Genomic DNA, 18,054 nt, shown 5'->3' with positions numbered 1-18,054 from the left:
ACCATACCTCTGCTTACTCCTAGTTGCCTTTAAGATACAGCGGATTCGTTTTGATGTTTGGCAAAACTAATACAGTGTTTCAGGTTTAAAAATAAAATAAAATTAAAAAAAAAAAGATAAAGCACAGACTGTAACATTGGCCCCATTTATCTTGCTGACCTCCTGGTCCAGGCATCTCCCTCTCCCTTCACCCCACCTGCAGGATCCCCCTTCATCAGCCCCATTCTGTGCTGTGAAGCCCCCTTTCCCTGCTTACCTTCTTACCTTTGCTCCTTCTTTTCTTTAGCCCTAATGCTTTTTCTACCATTTTCTACTGGGCAAATTCCTACTCATCTTTCAGAATTTAACTCCAGCTGCATCACTGCTCTGAGACTTATTTTCCCATGTAGAATTGTTAATGGCTCTTTTTTTCTCTTTTATATATACTTATATTGTCATGTTTATCCCTTTGCACTGTGGTTCTTGGTTAATTAGTATGTCTCCACTGCTAAACTTTGAACTCATTAAAGATCCAGGACTTGGCCCATCTGATTTTTGTAAACCCAGCTTCCAGCATGGATCGTGGCTTATGGTTGTGTTGTTGTGCTCTGTTGCCCAATCCTGTCCAACTATTTGCAGCCCCATGGGCAGTAATCCACCAGGCTCCACTGTCCATGGAATTCTCCAGATGAGAATACTGGAGTGGGTTGCCATTTCCTCCTCCATGGGATCTTGCCAACCCAGACATCAAACCCACGTCTCTTGTGTCTCCAGCATTGGCAAGCGGGTTCTTTACCACTTCACTACCTGGTAAGCCCCTAATGTCCCTGTAATAGTGGTCAAAGTCAAATGTTCACTCATGGTGGTATTTCTAGAAAAGAATGCTGAATAAATGAACACGTGAGTGAGTGAAAGAAAGGAAGGGAGGGAAGAAGGAAGGAAGGGGTGAATGAAGGAAGAGTGATGGAGCACTTTAAAGATAGAAAGGAAGACTGAATAATACTTTGCCCTCAAGTATCTCATACACATAAAAATGTCATGATCACATGTCAGCTGCATGTCAGTAGAATATATTTAGCTAGCTGGACTTTAGTTGCACCTTAGAGGTGAGATGGAATTCAGATATACTAGAGGAAAAGATGCTATCCCAGGTAAGGGGAATAGCCTAGACTATGTTGGGACTGAATAAGTCAAAATACTGTAGAGCTGGGAAGGATCTTGTATGCTCATTGAATTCATACAGCTGCTTTATTAGAAAATTAGGACTTGCTCCATGTATGTGTAGGCAGTTTCTTATTAAAGCCCCGGATAAACATAACTCAAACTGGCCCTGTGATATTCCCTGCTGCCCTACCATCTTTCTACATTCTTCTTAAATTCTCTAAATGCATCTAAAAGGAAGGTATTATTAATCAAAAGATAAAACTAATCCTCTGGTAGAAGAAAGGCATGAGATTCCCTTTTATGTGTCCTAACAGCAGAAGAGAGTCTTTTGAAAGCATAATGGTAAACTGTGTTTTGCCAAAGTAGTATGTGAAATGGAAATTTACTTTGGCTTGTTTATCCTCTTTGAATAAGATGTCCTACAACAAAATAGCATGCAGGCTCCTCTCTCGGGAACAGTGGGGGTAAAATAGAAACAGCATTTTCATATACTGTCAGACGTTTGGAGAGCTACCTTCTATGCTTTTAATGTTGTCTGAATGTACATCCTCCACCTCGTTGAGTACTTAAGTAGGTTTTGATTCGTTCTTTAGCACTGCATTTCCCTAGCATGATTGGAAGCCTCTAGTACACCTTCAGAAAGTTATTTTGCTTTGACAAAGAGAAAATCCAACCCATCCCATTAATGCATGTATTGGATGGTTCTTTCCAGTTTTTTTAGGGCATGGTCTCCTGAGGTATTCAAAAAGCAAACAAATGAACCAAATGATCAGATCCTGGCAGAAGTTACAGTGCATGATAAATTCTAGAATTTGGCTCGTATTCTCAGGTACATCTTTCCTGCTGATGCACACATGTGTCTCAGAGAGTGTGTGTGTTTAACATACAAATATAAAACAGACTTCATATAAGCACATTCAGTAAAAGGATAGATACTAACGTTTCTATTGGACAGGTTGACAGAGTAAACCCTGGAAGATCTAATGGAAGCATCTAAGATGGGATTAGGTGTCTTACAGTCAGAGAAAGTTTGCTCTTTGTCTAAGAGCACAAGAGAAAGATGCCAGCCATGGAGAGATCTAGCACGTTGCAGCGATTAGAAGTAAACCCTCAAATTTCTTCAGGACTTTGGGAATTTACATGAATAGCCATTGAGAAACAGTATATATTCTGAGTGTTTTAAGTAGATATAGTAAGGGGTGATGGTGGAGAGTGATTAAAATTTGAGTCTACAGGAGATCCAAAGAAGAGACTTGAATTGGGGAATAGGACCGTTGTCTAGAAAACTTTCAAAATAGTCCCTATGATAGAAGCTAAGTCCATAGGCTGGGGTCAAAGAGGAAGGGATGAATCTGAAAGCAGAAACTAGGTGGTGGGTTTGATATGGAAAGGTACAGTAAGAGAGTCAAGAGTGGGTTCCAAGTTGTGAGTCTAGGAGACAGAGAGGATGAAGCAAGAGAATTTAGGAAGCAGAGGTGGTAATGTTCTCACCCAGCAATTCCATAGCTTGCTCATTCTTGTGATGTGTCGACAGGTATCAAAGAAGTGGGGTGTGTTCACATAAATTTAGAAAACTCCAAAATAATGTTAAGGATAAAAGTACACTGTAACTACAGGACTTCTTCAAGCCCAAGTATTCTGTGTTTCCCACGTTTACCAGATTGTGACATGAGGTGTTGAGGTGCTGAGTTGGTGTGTTGGTGGAACATCTTGGCAACACTTTTTGGAAAATTATTTCGGAACAAGAGAATGGGGTGTGTGTGTGTACACATACATGAGTGATAGTGACCCCTCCAAGTGAGAGTCCTTTGATCATAATATATAGGAACTTGAGACAATGTGAGGGAGCAAGCAAGGAAGAGTATTTGGAAGTCACAGGCAGAGAGAGGTCCACCAGAAACCTGGCTGAGATTGGGTTCTTCTTTATGGCAACCAATAATTAATAGGAGATTGGAGTCATGTGCATGAGAACAAGGGAGTGAGACAGGGGCCATAGAGGGCCAAGAATAAAATCTGCTGTTATCAGAAACCAGGCTAGAAGAGCTGATATGTGACAGTGACAAACAGCAGGACTCCAAGAGGCGTCTGGATCGTCAAGGAGGACAGCTCCTTTCATGTAGCTCTTGTGATGTGGTAGGATGCTAATGGTAGGGCAAAGGCGGAGGAGATATCGTCCCCAAATTTCTGGCTCCATTCAGTGAATACTTCCTGGCCCTTTACTTTGTGGAGATAAGAGAATAATTAACATCTAGGCTTTGCTCTCAAGGAGGGCACTGTTTCTGAAAAGAAAGAAGGAGAAAAGCAGTTAAACTTCAAATACTTCTAAAGCAGCTGTGAATCTGACAAGGTCTTTAACTCTGGTTGGGCTGGGAGGTTTCATGTAACTTGACTTATCACTAACTTTTCAAGACAGCCAGGGAAATACACATTATGTGAATAATTGCAAGTCTTAAACCCAACATCATAATCAGAAGATTACTTTTTACATTTTATCTTCTCTTATAGCCAAGTTTGAAAGCGATTCACATGAAGCATGTCCCTTTGGAGATGTCAGAATTAACACAGTGGTATGTGAGGTATTTCGAAAGTAACCTCTGTCCCTAGGATGGAGGTCCAAATATATATTTTTCCTACTGCACTATGCATTTGATTTTTAGAATTTTGAGTTGTATTTTATTCTGGCATATCTTCTGTTGAGATCAAGTCATTTAAGCTGAGCCAGTCAAAGGTGGGTGAATTGACAATTGTTAATGTAAATTTCCCAGCGAGTTAAAAAAAAAATCTTCTATTAAAAGTGCACAGATGCTCTGTTGTGTGGACACTCTTTTGTACTAGTTCTCTTCTGGCTCAGACAGTAGCTGGCTGCTCATAGGGCTTCTGCCCTGCTCCTGCCTCTCCCTGCTGAGCACCGAGAAGACTTCATAATATCATCAGTCATAGATGTTCGTGAAAGAAGCCTGTAAGAATAAATAAAAAAGGTAACAGTGAGTTGAAATAGCAGTTTGTATATCTCTCTGAGTTATGGTGGAAAAGGAAAGCTGACAGGTTGTGGATATGGTCATATAGAGACACTGTTTTGTCTCTATTCTCATCGTGGCCTCCCATGACCTGTATCTTGAACAGGATTTGGGCTGACCATGCAATGGGTGGGCACCCCTCAACACACCACTCTGGAGAACCCAGGGAATTGTTGATTCAGTGTTTGCAGGGACATTCAGCATCCTCTTGCCTTTTCGTCTGCTTCACTGCTTCATGTGTTTTGGATTTAATAAATCTGTACTGAACAGAAAGGGAAAGTGCTGTCAGATACTAGTGTAATAAAATTAATGCCTTCAAAGAGCCATCCTTGATCTTGTATCTCACCAGCTTTTTGAAACGTCATCTCTTGTGTTTGGCTTTGTGTAAACACTTGAATGCTGTCTCCATTTAGCTCCTCAGAAGATCACCTTTTCCTAGAATAGCTGCCAGAAAGCCTAGTCTTCCCACAGTGGGGCTCCACCAACTGCTAGGACGTACAGAGCTCTCTCCCCCCTCCCCTTGCCCCGCCAACCTGGTTGCCTTTGTGATTTCAGTTTTCTGTGATCGTGCTGGAGAAGAGACTTCCAGAGGTGAAACTTAAACTTTCCTCTCCTTAGCATTGTCCTATAACTGGAAATTTTTTTGTACTCAAAGGAGCTTGCATCTGAATTAGAATAAAGTCAGAGGAGTGATTTTTGTGCTTGGTTTGAGCGGGATCCTGGTCTCAGGCTCCAGCAGATGCAAAGAGAAACAGATATTATTAATCATTAGGGAACCGGATTCCACTTGAGTCCAATCCAGTGATTGTGTTTCCTACAAGCATTAGTTTCTTCATTTTGGCACAGAAAAGAAAAAAAAAATAACTTCACTAACTGAAATCATATGTGAGTTATCTGTTCTGATGGTCTGTTACCAAAATCTTGCTGAGCTGGAAGTGTATATGATGCTCTTACTGTTCACAAAACTCCCCTGAAACTGTGGTTAATACTTTTGTCAAGAGAGCTCACAGGTGAGGGACTTCTGATATTAACTATTCAAAGGACAGAATTTTTTGAATTACTTATTTTTAAAAATCAGTCTTTAATTGGAGTTTAGGGCGTGACAGGAGTGACAGAAGTTGACACCAACTTGGTGATGACTGTGTGTTGAAGATAGTCACCATACGTCAGCTCCAGACATACATCCACTCCCAGACCAGCAGTGGCCTCTGGGTTGGGGGCAGTCAGACCAGAGTCACGTGGATGTGGATCCTGGGAAGTCTTTAGCCACAGCACAGAATAGAGGAGGGCATATGGGCTGAGCTATAGAGGAGGACACATGGGCTGAGCTATGGAGCAGAGCGTGGGAGTCCCTCCTTTGGAAAGTGAAAGTGAAAGTCGCTCAGTCATGTCTGACTCTTTGCAACACCATGGACTGTACAGTCCATGGAATTCTCCAGGCCAGAATACTGGAGTGGGTAGCCTTTCCCTTCTCCAGGGGATCTTCCCAACCCAGGGATCGAACCCAGGTCTCCTGCATTGCAGGCAGATTCTTTACCAGCTGAACCACAAGGGAAGCCCCCCTCCTTTGGAAGGCGCTTGATAAAGTGGGCCCATTTGCAGATCTCTTAGAAGATGGAAGAGCTGCATCCTGAGCAGCATCAGCACAGCCCTGAAGTGTAAGGCCCATACTTGCCCGGGATAAACCATCTTCTTTGTGATACCCAGGAGGGCAGGAACTCTGAACTCAGCTGAGGAGGCCAAAAGTGGAGATCCTGGATGCTCATCCACATCCTCTACCGCCTGCCAAGTGGATGAGAGATGTATAGATACGATTCCCCAGTTTTTCCATCCACATAAACCTGCATGGTGGCTGACCTTCAGTTACATAGGACCCTTGTGTGTACTGGAGCTGGGCATTGCTCTCATGATGTGTGCCCTTTAAAATCTAGGGTTTCCATTCATGTTTAGTCCAGATGTTTTCAGAGGTAGGGGAAGCTAGAAGTCTGGTGAGAAAGAAGTATTTCACTACCTTTTGTCTTTCTTGTATTTAGAGGAAGGGTAAGGGACAGAGGTTCTCAGATGGGGTATTTGGAAAAGGTGTAGGGTGTTTGGGGTGGACACAGTGATGAAGGAGCACTCTAGGCTATTACTGGGCAGGAACAAGGGTTGCTAACTGCCCTTGAGTGTGTGAGAGTCTTGTCCAGTGAAGAAACCTCCCACCCCAAATGCCACTGAAGAGCAGCAGGGCTTGGCCTTCCCTGAAGGTTGGTGCAGTCATGGGGATCTACACACCTGGTCTTCAAGGTAGTCTGAGCCCAGGGAGGCTAGATACAGTCTTCCATTTTTGCTTCAAAGCCATCTTGCTGTCTGTTCATTCATCTGCTGTCTGTTCATTCAGCCTTTCAGTCCTCCTTTGGTGAAGGGTCTCGTGGCCACCTATGCTCCCCTGGCCCCCACCACTATATCCTTCAGTGATATTGTCACCTTGTCTGCTCTGTTACACTTCATTTCTTCTCTGAAGTGACTCATTTAGTAGCAATGACAAGTTCTTATGCCAGTAAGACTGGAGAAGGGGAAGGCATTTGGTGGAAGGAGGTAGAGAAGAAAGGAAGAAGAGCAAGAAAGATGTCTTATAAGTTGTCTAGCTTTGAGACTAGGCACCCAAGCTGTTAATCCCAGGAACAGGTAATTGGTTAGTGCTAATGGAATCCTTTTACATCGAGTTTGGTGGTTGTCACACTTGAATGTACATCACGATGCCGTGGAGGGTGTGTTCAGACAGAGACTTCCGGGCACCATCCCCCGGCTTTATGATTGAGAAAGGCTGGGCGGGGCCTGGGAATTGGCCTTCCTGACAGTCTGCAGATGAGGCTGGTGCCACGGGTCTGGGAGGCAAACTTCTCTAGGTCTGGGTCCTAGAGAAAAGAGAGGTTCCTGGAAGACCAGGCTGATCGGGGAGGAGCTGGCATTCCTCTCGACCTTTAGTCAGGGCCCATATGAGGAAGAAGAAAGAAGTTAAGATGTAGCACCCCCAGAAGATGACAGCCACGTCAGCTTCACCACCACCCCAATTCTGGGATCCATGAAGAGGCCAGTGTGCTGTATTTTCTGAAATACAAAGAAAAAAAAATACAGTAATCTTTGCTTTCTTTTATCTTTCTGTTCAGAAGTAGGAGTATTTAACTGGTGGCCTTTCTTGATGTCCCTTAGCTTGGTAAACTGGGATATCACTGGTAAACCAAGACATCAGAGCTGGAGGGCAACAATTCCTTTCATTACCAAATAAGGGGGAGTCATAAAAATACACAACCTGTGAAGGCTTCTCTAAAGGAAGGCATCTGGCTTAAGGCCCAACCATTGGATGTCTGATTTTTTCAGGAGTGGAAGCCAAGTCAGGATTGGGCATTATGTTTACTGCTCTGTTTTCCTAATTTTCTCTCTCTACTGTCAGCAGTAACTAAAGGATTCATTGTTTTTGTTTTCTTCTTCCTAATTTGTTGACAATAGTGTTGCTTGATTCTGGTCCCCAAAAGGGAAAACCAGAGAAAGGGGAGAGATTCTGTTGGAAGTGTGAGCAGGAATGCGGCTAACACTCTGAGAGCCTCTATTTTTATTGTCACTTCCTGACTTTTCAAGATAATTCTAAGAACAGTTTTTCATCAAATGTGACCTTATGGCCAAATAACAACCAGCTTTTTTTCTCCTTGACGTTTTGTCAGAATCACACCATGTTATTAGTTTGAGTACTTAGCGGTGGTTGAGGAGCGGCATAATATTTGGGGTTTCATTTTTTATCCAATATAGAAAGCCCCGTGGCACTAAATAAAAATGTCACCGTGTAAAATTTAAAGGCTTTCTGTCACAAATGTTTTTAAAAATTCATGAAGGGCTGAGGATTAGATTCATCTTACCCTCTTTCTGTGATATATTCATATTTAATGTTAGTTTCAGCATTTGAAGCATGAGGAACTTTTTTGAATGAAAAACTGTGGTGAACCAGTTGTATCTGAAGAAGCAGGCCACAGGGTGGTGTTTGAATTGTGCAGTTTACTCCCCTTCATGTGTTCAAGGGGGCAGATATGCTTGGTTTTCCCACTGGCTGGACTTCTGCTGGGAAAAGCCCTCGTTGCTGGAGAGATTGCCACACGTGGCTACTTGGCTCTGACAGCTGTTTCCCTGCGTCAGGGGCTGTTTTCCTTGGGCATTAATCCCCAGCACACATATGTGACGGCGGAGGAGCAGAGTGGGGCCAGACCTCCTCTTTGGAACTCTTGTGTTTCTTCTTTGTGGCTTTGAGTCGCTGAGTTGCCTGTGTTTGGGGAACTATCTTTAGTCAGAGACAATATCCAGTCTTCCCTGTGGAGGGTCCAGAAATAATGAATGACAATAGAATTAGCTATGAATGAAGAGAAGAAAACGAACTCAAACTCATGTATTTTTTAAAAAATTGCTAAGTAGATGTCTTGGGTCTGCAGCATTGGCCTTACTCAAAACCCTGGAGGGTGTGAAAGCTGGTGAGGAGGAAGGGAGCTGTTGGCCCTGCTTGTTCCACCTTCAGGGCAGACAGACCTACCTTGGAGGACACAAGCATGCTTCCTCTCACCGCAGGTTGGCTCGTAGGTGACTAGAAGGAGACGCGACAAGGCATGTTTGTTGTGGACTGTGGCTTCTGCCTGTCCTTCACCTGTCATTCATCAGTCTGTTCTTCTGTCCCTCTATCCCTCCATTCCTCCCTTTTTTCTGTCCTTTTGTGCTCTCCCTCTTCATGCTTTTCTTCCATGCTGCAAATACTTTTAAGCACCTGCTCTGGGCCATAGATTGAGCCAACTTCTCATAAAATGAGGGGAAATGTACCTGTTTTCTCTGCTGAAAGTAATCAACCTTTTAATAAGAGCCAAGGAAGAATGGCAATAAGAGATATGGCTTGCCTACAAGGATAAAGCCCTTTTGAGCTGATTTTCCCACTTACTTGTCCCTGAGGTCCAGACCTAATTGAAGACAGGCAGCCATTACCTAGAACAGTACCAAAACGTAAGTGTGCGGTTTGGGGGATGAGTTGTGAGCTTTTCGTCATCATGATCTTGATGTTTTTATTCCTTTGTTTAATGCAGAGAATAATCTTGATAAGTAAAAATCATCTTTTCCCCCCTTAGACTATTGGCAAGAAGTTACCTCCAACTGCAGCAACTCCAGATTCATCAAAACCAGAAATGGACAGCCGGACAAAGGGTGAGTTTTCCTTGTTTATCTGTTTTATGTTTGAAAGCAGTGAATGGCTTTATGATCATTGAGCCACTTTTGAAAAATTCTTATATAATCTTAATGGCTTTTTAAATAGCACATTAGGGAAAAAATGCACCCAGATAGGTTTCATTGTGTTCAACCAGTAGGGTGGGTACGAGTTCGATTCAGAACTCCTTGATGGAAGAAGATGCTTTCCTGCCATTTGTTTCTCACCTGCTTGCAGAGCCAGGGCTTATCCATGTATACCTGGATCCATCTGCCAAGTTGAGGAGTCAGGAAGGTTTTAGAAAATGGCAATTCAAGCAGTGTTGAGATTCATAGGCCGTCAAGTCAGAGAGGCTTTATGTTTTAGCCTAACCACTCAACAGACACTCCCAAATCTTGACTCCTCAGCACAGCTCTGCTGTATTCCTATAGTTACAAGTGTCTGTCTTCTGTCGAGCCAGATATGCTCTTCCTGTCATTTTTACCCATCGGTTCTAGTCTCTGGGTCTATATTGATTTTAGCCCATTTTTCTCCTAACAGTCTTTTAAGTATTTGAGGATAATTGCCCCCCCCAACCTTCCCAGTGGTCAGTGCTCCCCATCCTAGAGTTGTCAGATAAAATACAGGGACGCCCACTTATATTTGAATTTCACATAAACAATGGACAATTTTTTGTCTTTAGCATGTCCCATGCAATATTGGTTATTTATACGAAATTCAAATGTAACTGGGCATCCTGTGTTTGTATTTGCTAAGTCTGGCAGCCCTCCACTTCCTTTAGTCATTCTTCCAATAACTGGAATGTTCTGAACGTGCTCTAGTCAGGAATAAATACTGCAGTTCCTTCTAGGGATTTCACTTATTTTTTTTTTCCAGGTTCAGATTTCCTTATGAGGATAATGTAGACAGACTACTAATCTAGTTTGGAAATCCAAAGATTGAGAGAAGCTCTATCATACATATGTGATTATGATTAATATAAGAACAAGCACAAATGTATTCTTTTAGTTGTGGAAAATATACCAGGAACTCCTTTTTCAGTGCAAAACAGGTAGTTTTGAGAGCCAAGTAAATGTTACTGCCTTAGACATAAAAAATGAATTTATGGGACTGCCAAGCCCCAAATGGTGTTTTAGATAAATACATTCATGGGTGTTATAGGTGCAGCTGTCTTAATGGTTAAGGTTCAGATGAGGTCGACATGCCTTCAAGGTATTAATGATACAATCAGACTCTGTTTAAGAGGCAGGAAGCTCACTAGACTAACGCTCTAATCCGGCAGGTCCCCAACTTGAGTGTGCCCCAGAGAGCTGGGCCACACCTCCAGAATTTCTGAGGCAGCAGGTCTGGGGTGGGGACAGAAATTGTGCTTTTCCAACAAATTCCCAGTTGCTGGAATGCTAATACTAAATCTCCATTTAAACACTAAAACTTTCAAGATTCTTGAAGAGCATCCTGAAACTTTTTCTTTACCCGAATTCAAAGTTAAACCATTTCCATAATGTTTTCTCCGGTTGGAAGGTAGCCCATCCTTCCTTCCATTCAACTGCTCATTCTGTAGTTCTGGCCATTAACAAGTTTATCAGTGATCCAGGCTATTAGGCAAGTTTGCTGGAATGGCTGGAGTGGAGGATGGGCAGGAAGAGGGGAAGACACAGCAAATCTCAAAGGTAATTGGAGTGGGGTCCCTGGGACAGGCTGTCCTCGTGACAGGTGACAGCCAGTGGCCTTCACCAACCTCAGTCATGTTTGCAGAAATAAGACTCTGAGAAACAGAGAATTTTTTTTAATGGAAAAGAGTTTCAATAGAAGTGAAAGAAAAATGCCCTATAGATTGTTCCTCTCTCTGCAGAGTAAACAGAAGCTAGGGTGACTTGTGAGTTGGTTTGGGGGAGGCAGAGCTGGGGGAATCTGAGTGTCACTTGTAAGATTGTGACACAAATTAGGACAGTCTGCAGGACATGCTTAAGTGACTCATCCTCAGGCCTCAAGAACTCACACTAGAATAAGAGCATATCCTTGATAGATCTTTTTGTCCTCAGTAATGTCTGCAGGCAGGAGACTCAAGTCTTTTTTGGCAGGGTTAGGTGGTGGGTGTGGAAGGAGTTTTAGAGAAGTACTGACCAATAGAAATACTATGTGAGCCACATACAAGATTTTACATTTTCTGGTAGCCACATTAAAAAATAAAAAAAGAAAAGAAACAGGTTAAAAAAGAATTAGGTGAACTCAATTTAAATATATTTTATTTAGCTCAATATATCCCAAGTATTATCCTTTCAACATGTGTAACCCATAAACAATTATTAAATGAGGTATTTTAATTCTCTTTTAATCTGAATCTTGAGAATCCAGCGTGTATTTTCCATGTATGCCACATCTCATCTTGGCTTAGCCACGTGTTGATTATCAAAAGCCACACATGCCCAGGGGCCACCGTATCAGACAGCGCAGTTTGAAAGTGATTCTGGGATCTAAGATGGGCTTCCTGGGCCTGGATTTTAACACAGTTCAGAATGCTCAACTCCCTTGACCATGTGGGAGAATCCTGACTCTTGCCCACGCCTCTTTCAGTCCCAGAAGTATCTGTTAACGACGTCTGTCACTAGATGCATCATAGAGTGAGGCTGAGTTGTTAATAACGAGTGGTTTTACACAGTGGCGGGGGTGTTCTGCTGAGACTCAGGAAGCACAGCTTCCGGGACTAGCTCTCTTCTTATAGTCCTGTGTGACCTTGGGCAAATAATTTTGTTTCTCTGGCCTTGCTCTTCATTGTCTGCATTGTCTCTGAAGTCAGAGGGTTGTACTCGAGAGAAGTCGTCAGGTCTCTCCCAGCATCTTCAATATCTGATTCAGTTCCAAAAGCTTTATAATTCAGAGTGAAAGCTTTCTGCATTCCAAGAATTGAACAGCCCTTGGGAGACACAAAAGAAAGATGTGAACAATTGAGTCGGAATATGAGAGGATGTCATTTGGCACAGATGCCATAGAGATAAGTCTGTGTGTAAGTGGTTGGGAAGAATGATCACTGTCAGTGAAGCCTTGGAGAGGTTTTTATTGACAGCCATGTTTTCATGTAGCCAGAGCAAGATTGCTGCAGTTTAATCTCACCCCTCACACACTTTCTGGCTTCCATTGTAAAGAGCGAATTCTGGGGGTAATGGTTCTCCCATGATTTCCACGAGGGCCCCTAGTCCACCAGGTAGCCCACTCCATTTGAAACCTTTTGCTGCTTCTGGATTTTGATGTAGTACCCAAGTTCAGGTGGAAGGACACAGAGGGCTGACCCACTTTTTGAAATGACCCTGAGCTTGGGGAAGAACACAGCCTCCTTCCTCCGGTTGGAAGTCACACCCATAACAACTTGCCCAGCAGTACAGAGGAGAGATGTGCCTTCCCACATAGCTGTCTCCTTAGCACGTTCAGATACTGAGTTAGCCAAAAAGTTTGTTCAGGGGACTTCCCCAGTGGTCCAGTGGCAAAGACTCCGAGCTCCCAGTGCAGGGGGCTGGGGTTCAGTCCCTGGTTAGGGAACTAGATCCCACATGCCACAACAAAGAGTTCATGTGCCACAACCTAAGACTGGGTGCAGCCAAATAAATAGATAAATATTTTTGAAAAGGTTTCTTTGGGTTTTTTGGTAATATTTTACTGAAGAACCCAAGCGGCCTTTTTTGCCAACCCAATACAAGCTCATGTCACGAGTAAGCATTATGATGATTCAAAAAATATTCAGTGTAGATTGGTATCTTCTGAGAGAAAGTGAAACTCAGCTGATCAGGATTTATTTAAACTAACATCATCTCCCCTCCCCCAATAAAGCTTTTATGATATTGAAATTCATCAGAAACGCATGCTGTGGAACAGATTGCCATAATTTTCATAACAAGAGAAAAGCTGTCTAAATATTCATAAATGTAGTGCCCTGAGGTGCCTCCAGCTCACCACATCTGGAGCTCCCCTCTTTCTGACTACAATTGATGCAGATTTGTGGCCTCTGTGGGATAGAAAAATAGCCTGAAGAAAGAGTTCTTTAGCATCTTCCTGAACAAACAGTTCAGTCTTAGAGATTCAGAGGACCAGTTGAGCAGGTAGGTTAGAGAAAAAATAGTCCTTGACAGAATATGTACAAAGGCAGGTCAGGCTTCTAAACAAACGATGCCTGGGGAGCAAAGGCTAAACTTGCCCTGCTTAACCTCCCCTCACATTATCACTGGACACTTGTACCACCTTTCTGATCACTTTGTTCCTTGACTTGCTGCTTAGGCATTGTCCCTTGTGACGGTGACACGTAGTGCCTTGTGGCTATCATTTATCCCTCATGGCAGGGGCGGTGTCTTCTGCCCACTACCCCCACCATCCAGTCCAGGGAAGTGTCATGGACTCAGTGGACACTGGCAACAATGGTGGTGGAGCAGATGGAGAATTAGAAATGATTTCAATTTACCAGGCTCTGTACCTAACAGAGTCTTGTCAAAGCAGTGTAGTAGCCACAAGTCTCCTTCCCCAAGTTCACAGTCACTGGGAGGGAAAGAACACATTTGTTGACCCTCGAGCTTATTTCAGATTCCTAGGGGGTCAGCAGTGGTTGCTCTGTGGGACTTGACAGATCCTCGTTCTTTCTAGCCTCTGCCAACGCCCAGCCAGCCCAAGAGCTCCTGGTTTAGGCTAGTTTGACAAGGTCACGTTTCTGGGCTCATTGCAACACAGGGACTGCCCAGGAACCCTGTGGAGCATTGCACCAAACAAAATCGAGCAGTTACAGATTTGGAGGAGAGGCGGAAGTGAGTGAAATTTAGATGAAGCAGCAGGGTTTTGATACATTCCAAACAAAACAGGGCTGTGTGAGTGGGGCCACATCACAGCTGGTCTGTGAGCTGAACCCAGGTCCTGTGTCTTTGGGAACCACTGATCCATGAGCAGGGCTGTGTCCAGTACCCCTTACAGGAGGCCCTGTGCTGGTGTGGGGATTCTAGGCTTCTTTTCTGTGTCACGGTGACTTGTTTCCTTCAACAAAGGGTGGAACACGTCATTATTACTAATACGATACATAAAAGCAAAGTTTCTGATCGCCTGTGGTCTTAGAGGACAGACTTTCTCAGGGAGTAAAAAAGCAGTAGTCACTCTCTCAGAGAAGGGGCTTCTGGGACCCTTTGCAGCTGTAGCGTGTGTGCTTGGAAGGAATACTATTTCCAGTTCATGTTGCAGCTGGCTGTATCTGCATTTGTATCCGCATTTGCAGATTTTTACTTTCTCAGTCTGAGCTAATTTTCACTTTCTCGCTACATGTTTGATTAGGAGAAAAAAGGGTCACCTCCCCTTACATTGGGATTTTTCCCAGCCTTGTTGTTGTTGATTCACTAAACTGTTTCCAGCTCTTTGAGATCCCACGGACTGCAGCATGCCAGTCTCCCCTGTCCTTCACTACTAACTCCTGGAGTTTGCTCAGATTCACGTCCATTGAGTCAATGATGCTATCTAACCTTCTCACCCTCTGCCACCCTCTTCTCCTTTTGCCTTCGCCCAGCCTTACCTGTGAACTCGTCATCTCTTTTGCCAGGATAGGTGTTTTTGCTCATTTATCTTCTCCAAAGCTCGCTCACTCTTGGGCCTGGAAATTTGGGCACATTTGATATGAAATGTGTGTCCTACCCATCCCTTTAGCTTCTCCCACAGCTGATGTGTCCTAAAGCCCTCAGGCTCAGTGTCTCAGGGGTCATTGCTCACCTTAGGAAAGCACCTTTCATCAAATGCTCCTAACACAGATTCAGAGTGGGGGTCTTTCTGCAAGGGTGCCCAGCCTACCCGCGCTGCAGATGACCTGGATTTCAAATGCAGTCCTCTTAGAAGACAAAGTGAACTCTCGCTCTGCTGTCCTGATGGATTCCCTTCCTCCCAAAGACTCAGAGTTTCTCCTCACCTGAGCAGGAGAAAGTGTCATTGAGAGGAGCCATTGTCTGTTCCATATTAGAGAACAGAAAGGCTTCCTTTGCCTGTCACATTTTGATTTTTTTTTTCTTTTCAAAGTAAGAGAGTAAAAAGTGGCAGAGTTCATATATATGAAATAATTTGAAAGTCATATTCCTATCAACATGCAAGACCAGAGGGGTCAACTTTTTCGTGACAGAAAGCATTGGGCCAGGGTTGACAATGTAGTGGCAAAGACGTTGTGTTTCATTTCCCCGAGTTTAGATATGGACCAGGTTTTCTCCACTTGGGCCCTGTGAACATTTAGACCACATCAGACTTTGCTGGGGGCTGTCCTGTGTCCATTGTATGGTATTTAGCAGCTTCCCAGCCCCTACGGACTAGATGTCCGTTACCATCTCCCCCCACACTGTGACAACCATAAACATCTAGGGGCTTTGTGGGTGTCTCATGGGAAGGCAAGTCAAGCCAGTTGGGAACCACTGATGTGGACTTATGCCCCAGGAGGGCACCGCTGTATCTTCTGCCGCCAGGCACATGCTGGACACTCAGTATTTTTTGAATAAATGTATTCATCCTACCCCTCCCATGAGTGTTAAAGAGAATAAGTGAAATAAGACTAGTTGTCTGCTTCTTGTCATCAAGAATGGTTGGGAAACACCCCAGCCCACTCTAGTCAAAGGCCTGGAACATTGTCCAGGCAGGGCCAGTGCTATTTTCCTCTTCTAGGAAGGGACCCCAAGTTTCTGCTTTAGGAAGTGATTTCCCCATTTCCAAGCTTCTAAGGCTTTAATCCAAACACATCACTCTGACTCTCTTCCCTGTTGCCTTGTCCAGAGCTCTGCGTATACATGCTTTATTTCCTCTCCTTAATGATAAACTCCTTGAGAATCAGATAACTAGTCTTATTTCAGTTTTCCCCAGAACATGATAGAAGTCAAACCCTTATTGGAATTCCAAAGTACAAAACACTCCTGAAAACTAGAAGGCTTTATCACTTCTTGGGTGATAAAACTTGTTCTGGGCTAATGTGAATGTGGGTATGTGCTAAGTCACTTCAGTAGTGTCCAACTCTGCGACCCCCTGGACTATATAGCCTCCCAGGCTCCTCTGTCCATGGGGATTCTACAGGCAAGAATACTAGAGTGGGTTGTCATGCCCTCCTCCAGGGGATCTTCCCAACCCAGGGATCCAACCCCTGTCTCCTAAGTCTCCTGCATTGGTAGGCCAGTTCTTTACCACTAGCTCATTCATCCCATTTGGGGTGACGAAGCATCCATTTGCTGCAAATTTTTAATGTATTTGATGCTTGGGTATAGCCCCAGATCCCAGCTGGGGATGTTACATATTATATGGTATGTGCAATGTATTTCCTTTCTAAAATCTGAAAAATTCTGTCCCCAGGGCTTCTGAATAAGGGATTATGAACCAGTCGTGTCTCAGATAATATTTGTCAGTTTAATGAAAGAATTTTCAGATTTTGATGTTGGCAAAAGTAGACACCACTGAGTTTGATATTTTTGTTCTGGTGTCCTCAGAAGAAAAGAAATTCTCCGGTTCTAGGCATGACCTGATACTTTCCATCTCTGCTGAAAGTTCTGGAAGGCTTCCGACCAGACATTGTGATACATGGAGTTTTGATCTTCATGTCCTAAGTTGAGCTCAAAGAATTGTCCTAAATTTAATGTTACTTTCTTGGTGTGTGTATGTTTTCTTTGTTGATATGTTTATTCTGTTTTTCCTGCTATTTTTTTTAAGGTGAGGGTATTTTCTTAAGTTTGTTTGCTTTTTGTACAAATAGATTATAAAGGCAGTTGAAAGGTGTCATTGGGTGTGGTCATGTGAATTAAATTCCTTGAACAATCTGTTTTTAATCTCATGTAAATTTCTAGAAATTTAGAGATTGGCATAATGGGGCTTTTTTTGAAAGGGATGTGAATTATGACTGGACTTGGTGTTTCTTGAAATTGCAATGCCAGTCATCACATATAAGGGGCTCTTGATTGGGAACTGGGCAATTTTGACCCTTCTGATACTGTATACCAGATATTGTATAACACATTTTCTCTGTACCTTTGAATGTATCTGTGTGTTTTGGTTTTTTTTTTTTTCTTTTCTGGAAAGAGTCATTGCTTTTTATCAGATTCTTAAAGGACTCTGAGACAAAAAAGGCTTAAAAACTGACTTAAGGTTTCAGTCTTATGCTAATTTATTAATATTTTTAAATCTTTCTAAAGAAAAAATAGAGACACAATCGTGTTAATCACTGGATAGATCGTGTCTTTATTTCTTGATGTGCTTGTGTGTATTCATTCCTATTTGATCTTGGACTAATTAAATCCATCTAATTGATGAATAGATGGAAAATGCCTGCCTCCAAAAATTAATTTCAGTCCTTTACTCTCCATCTCTGTCTGCTACTCATTTAAAATTTATAATCTTCCCACGTTCAAAAGGGATTTGGAATTATACCCTTCTTTCAAGACCTATCAAATGCCTGCTCTTTTGTGAACTCTCTCCTGAATATGATCTTGCCTTTCTCTGAAACACCGTGACAATATTCTGTCATGGTGAGTTGATGCTTATTTGTGTATTAGGTTGGACTTCTGTGTGAGGGTGGTTGGACTGACCTGTATATCACAAGCCCAAGAACTGACAGTAACTTTTTCATGTTGTTGTTAGTCACTAAGTGGTGTCACACTCTTTTGTGACCCCATGGACTGTAGCCTGCCAGGCTCCTCTGTCCATGCGATT

At 43.1% G+C, this 18,054-nt stretch overlaps 1 protein-coding gene across 6 annotated transcripts in view; it reads left to right on the top strand.

Moving 5' to 3' along the window:
• Positions 1–18,054, top strand: part of SH3KBP1 (SH3 domain containing kinase binding protein 1) — a 336,343-nt gene that overhangs the window by 226,559 nt on the left and 91,730 nt on the right. For 5 of the 6 annotated variants that reach the window (XM_044937139.2, XM_025276217.3, XM_044937141.2 and 2 more), the window contains one exon: positions 9,296–9,371. In XM_044937139.2, the coding sequence (XP_044793074.1) occupies positions 9,296–9,371 (76 nt within the window). Of the gene's footprint in view, positions 1–6,206; positions 6,240–9,295; positions 9,372–18,054 lie in introns of those variants that run through there. The other variant, XM_025276222.3, reaches the window with a different exon arrangement.

Source organism: Bubalus bubalis, chromosome X (assembly GCF_019923935.1).
Source record: "Bubalus bubalis isolate 160015118507 breed Murrah chromosome X, NDDB_SH_1, whole genome shotgun sequence".
In the NCBI taxonomy this organism is placed as follows: Eukaryota; Metazoa; Chordata; class Mammalia; order Artiodactyla; family Bovidae; genus Bubalus; species Bubalus bubalis.
Note: the sequence above shows the minus strand (reverse complement) of the source record. Positions and strands in the feature narration are given on the sequence as shown.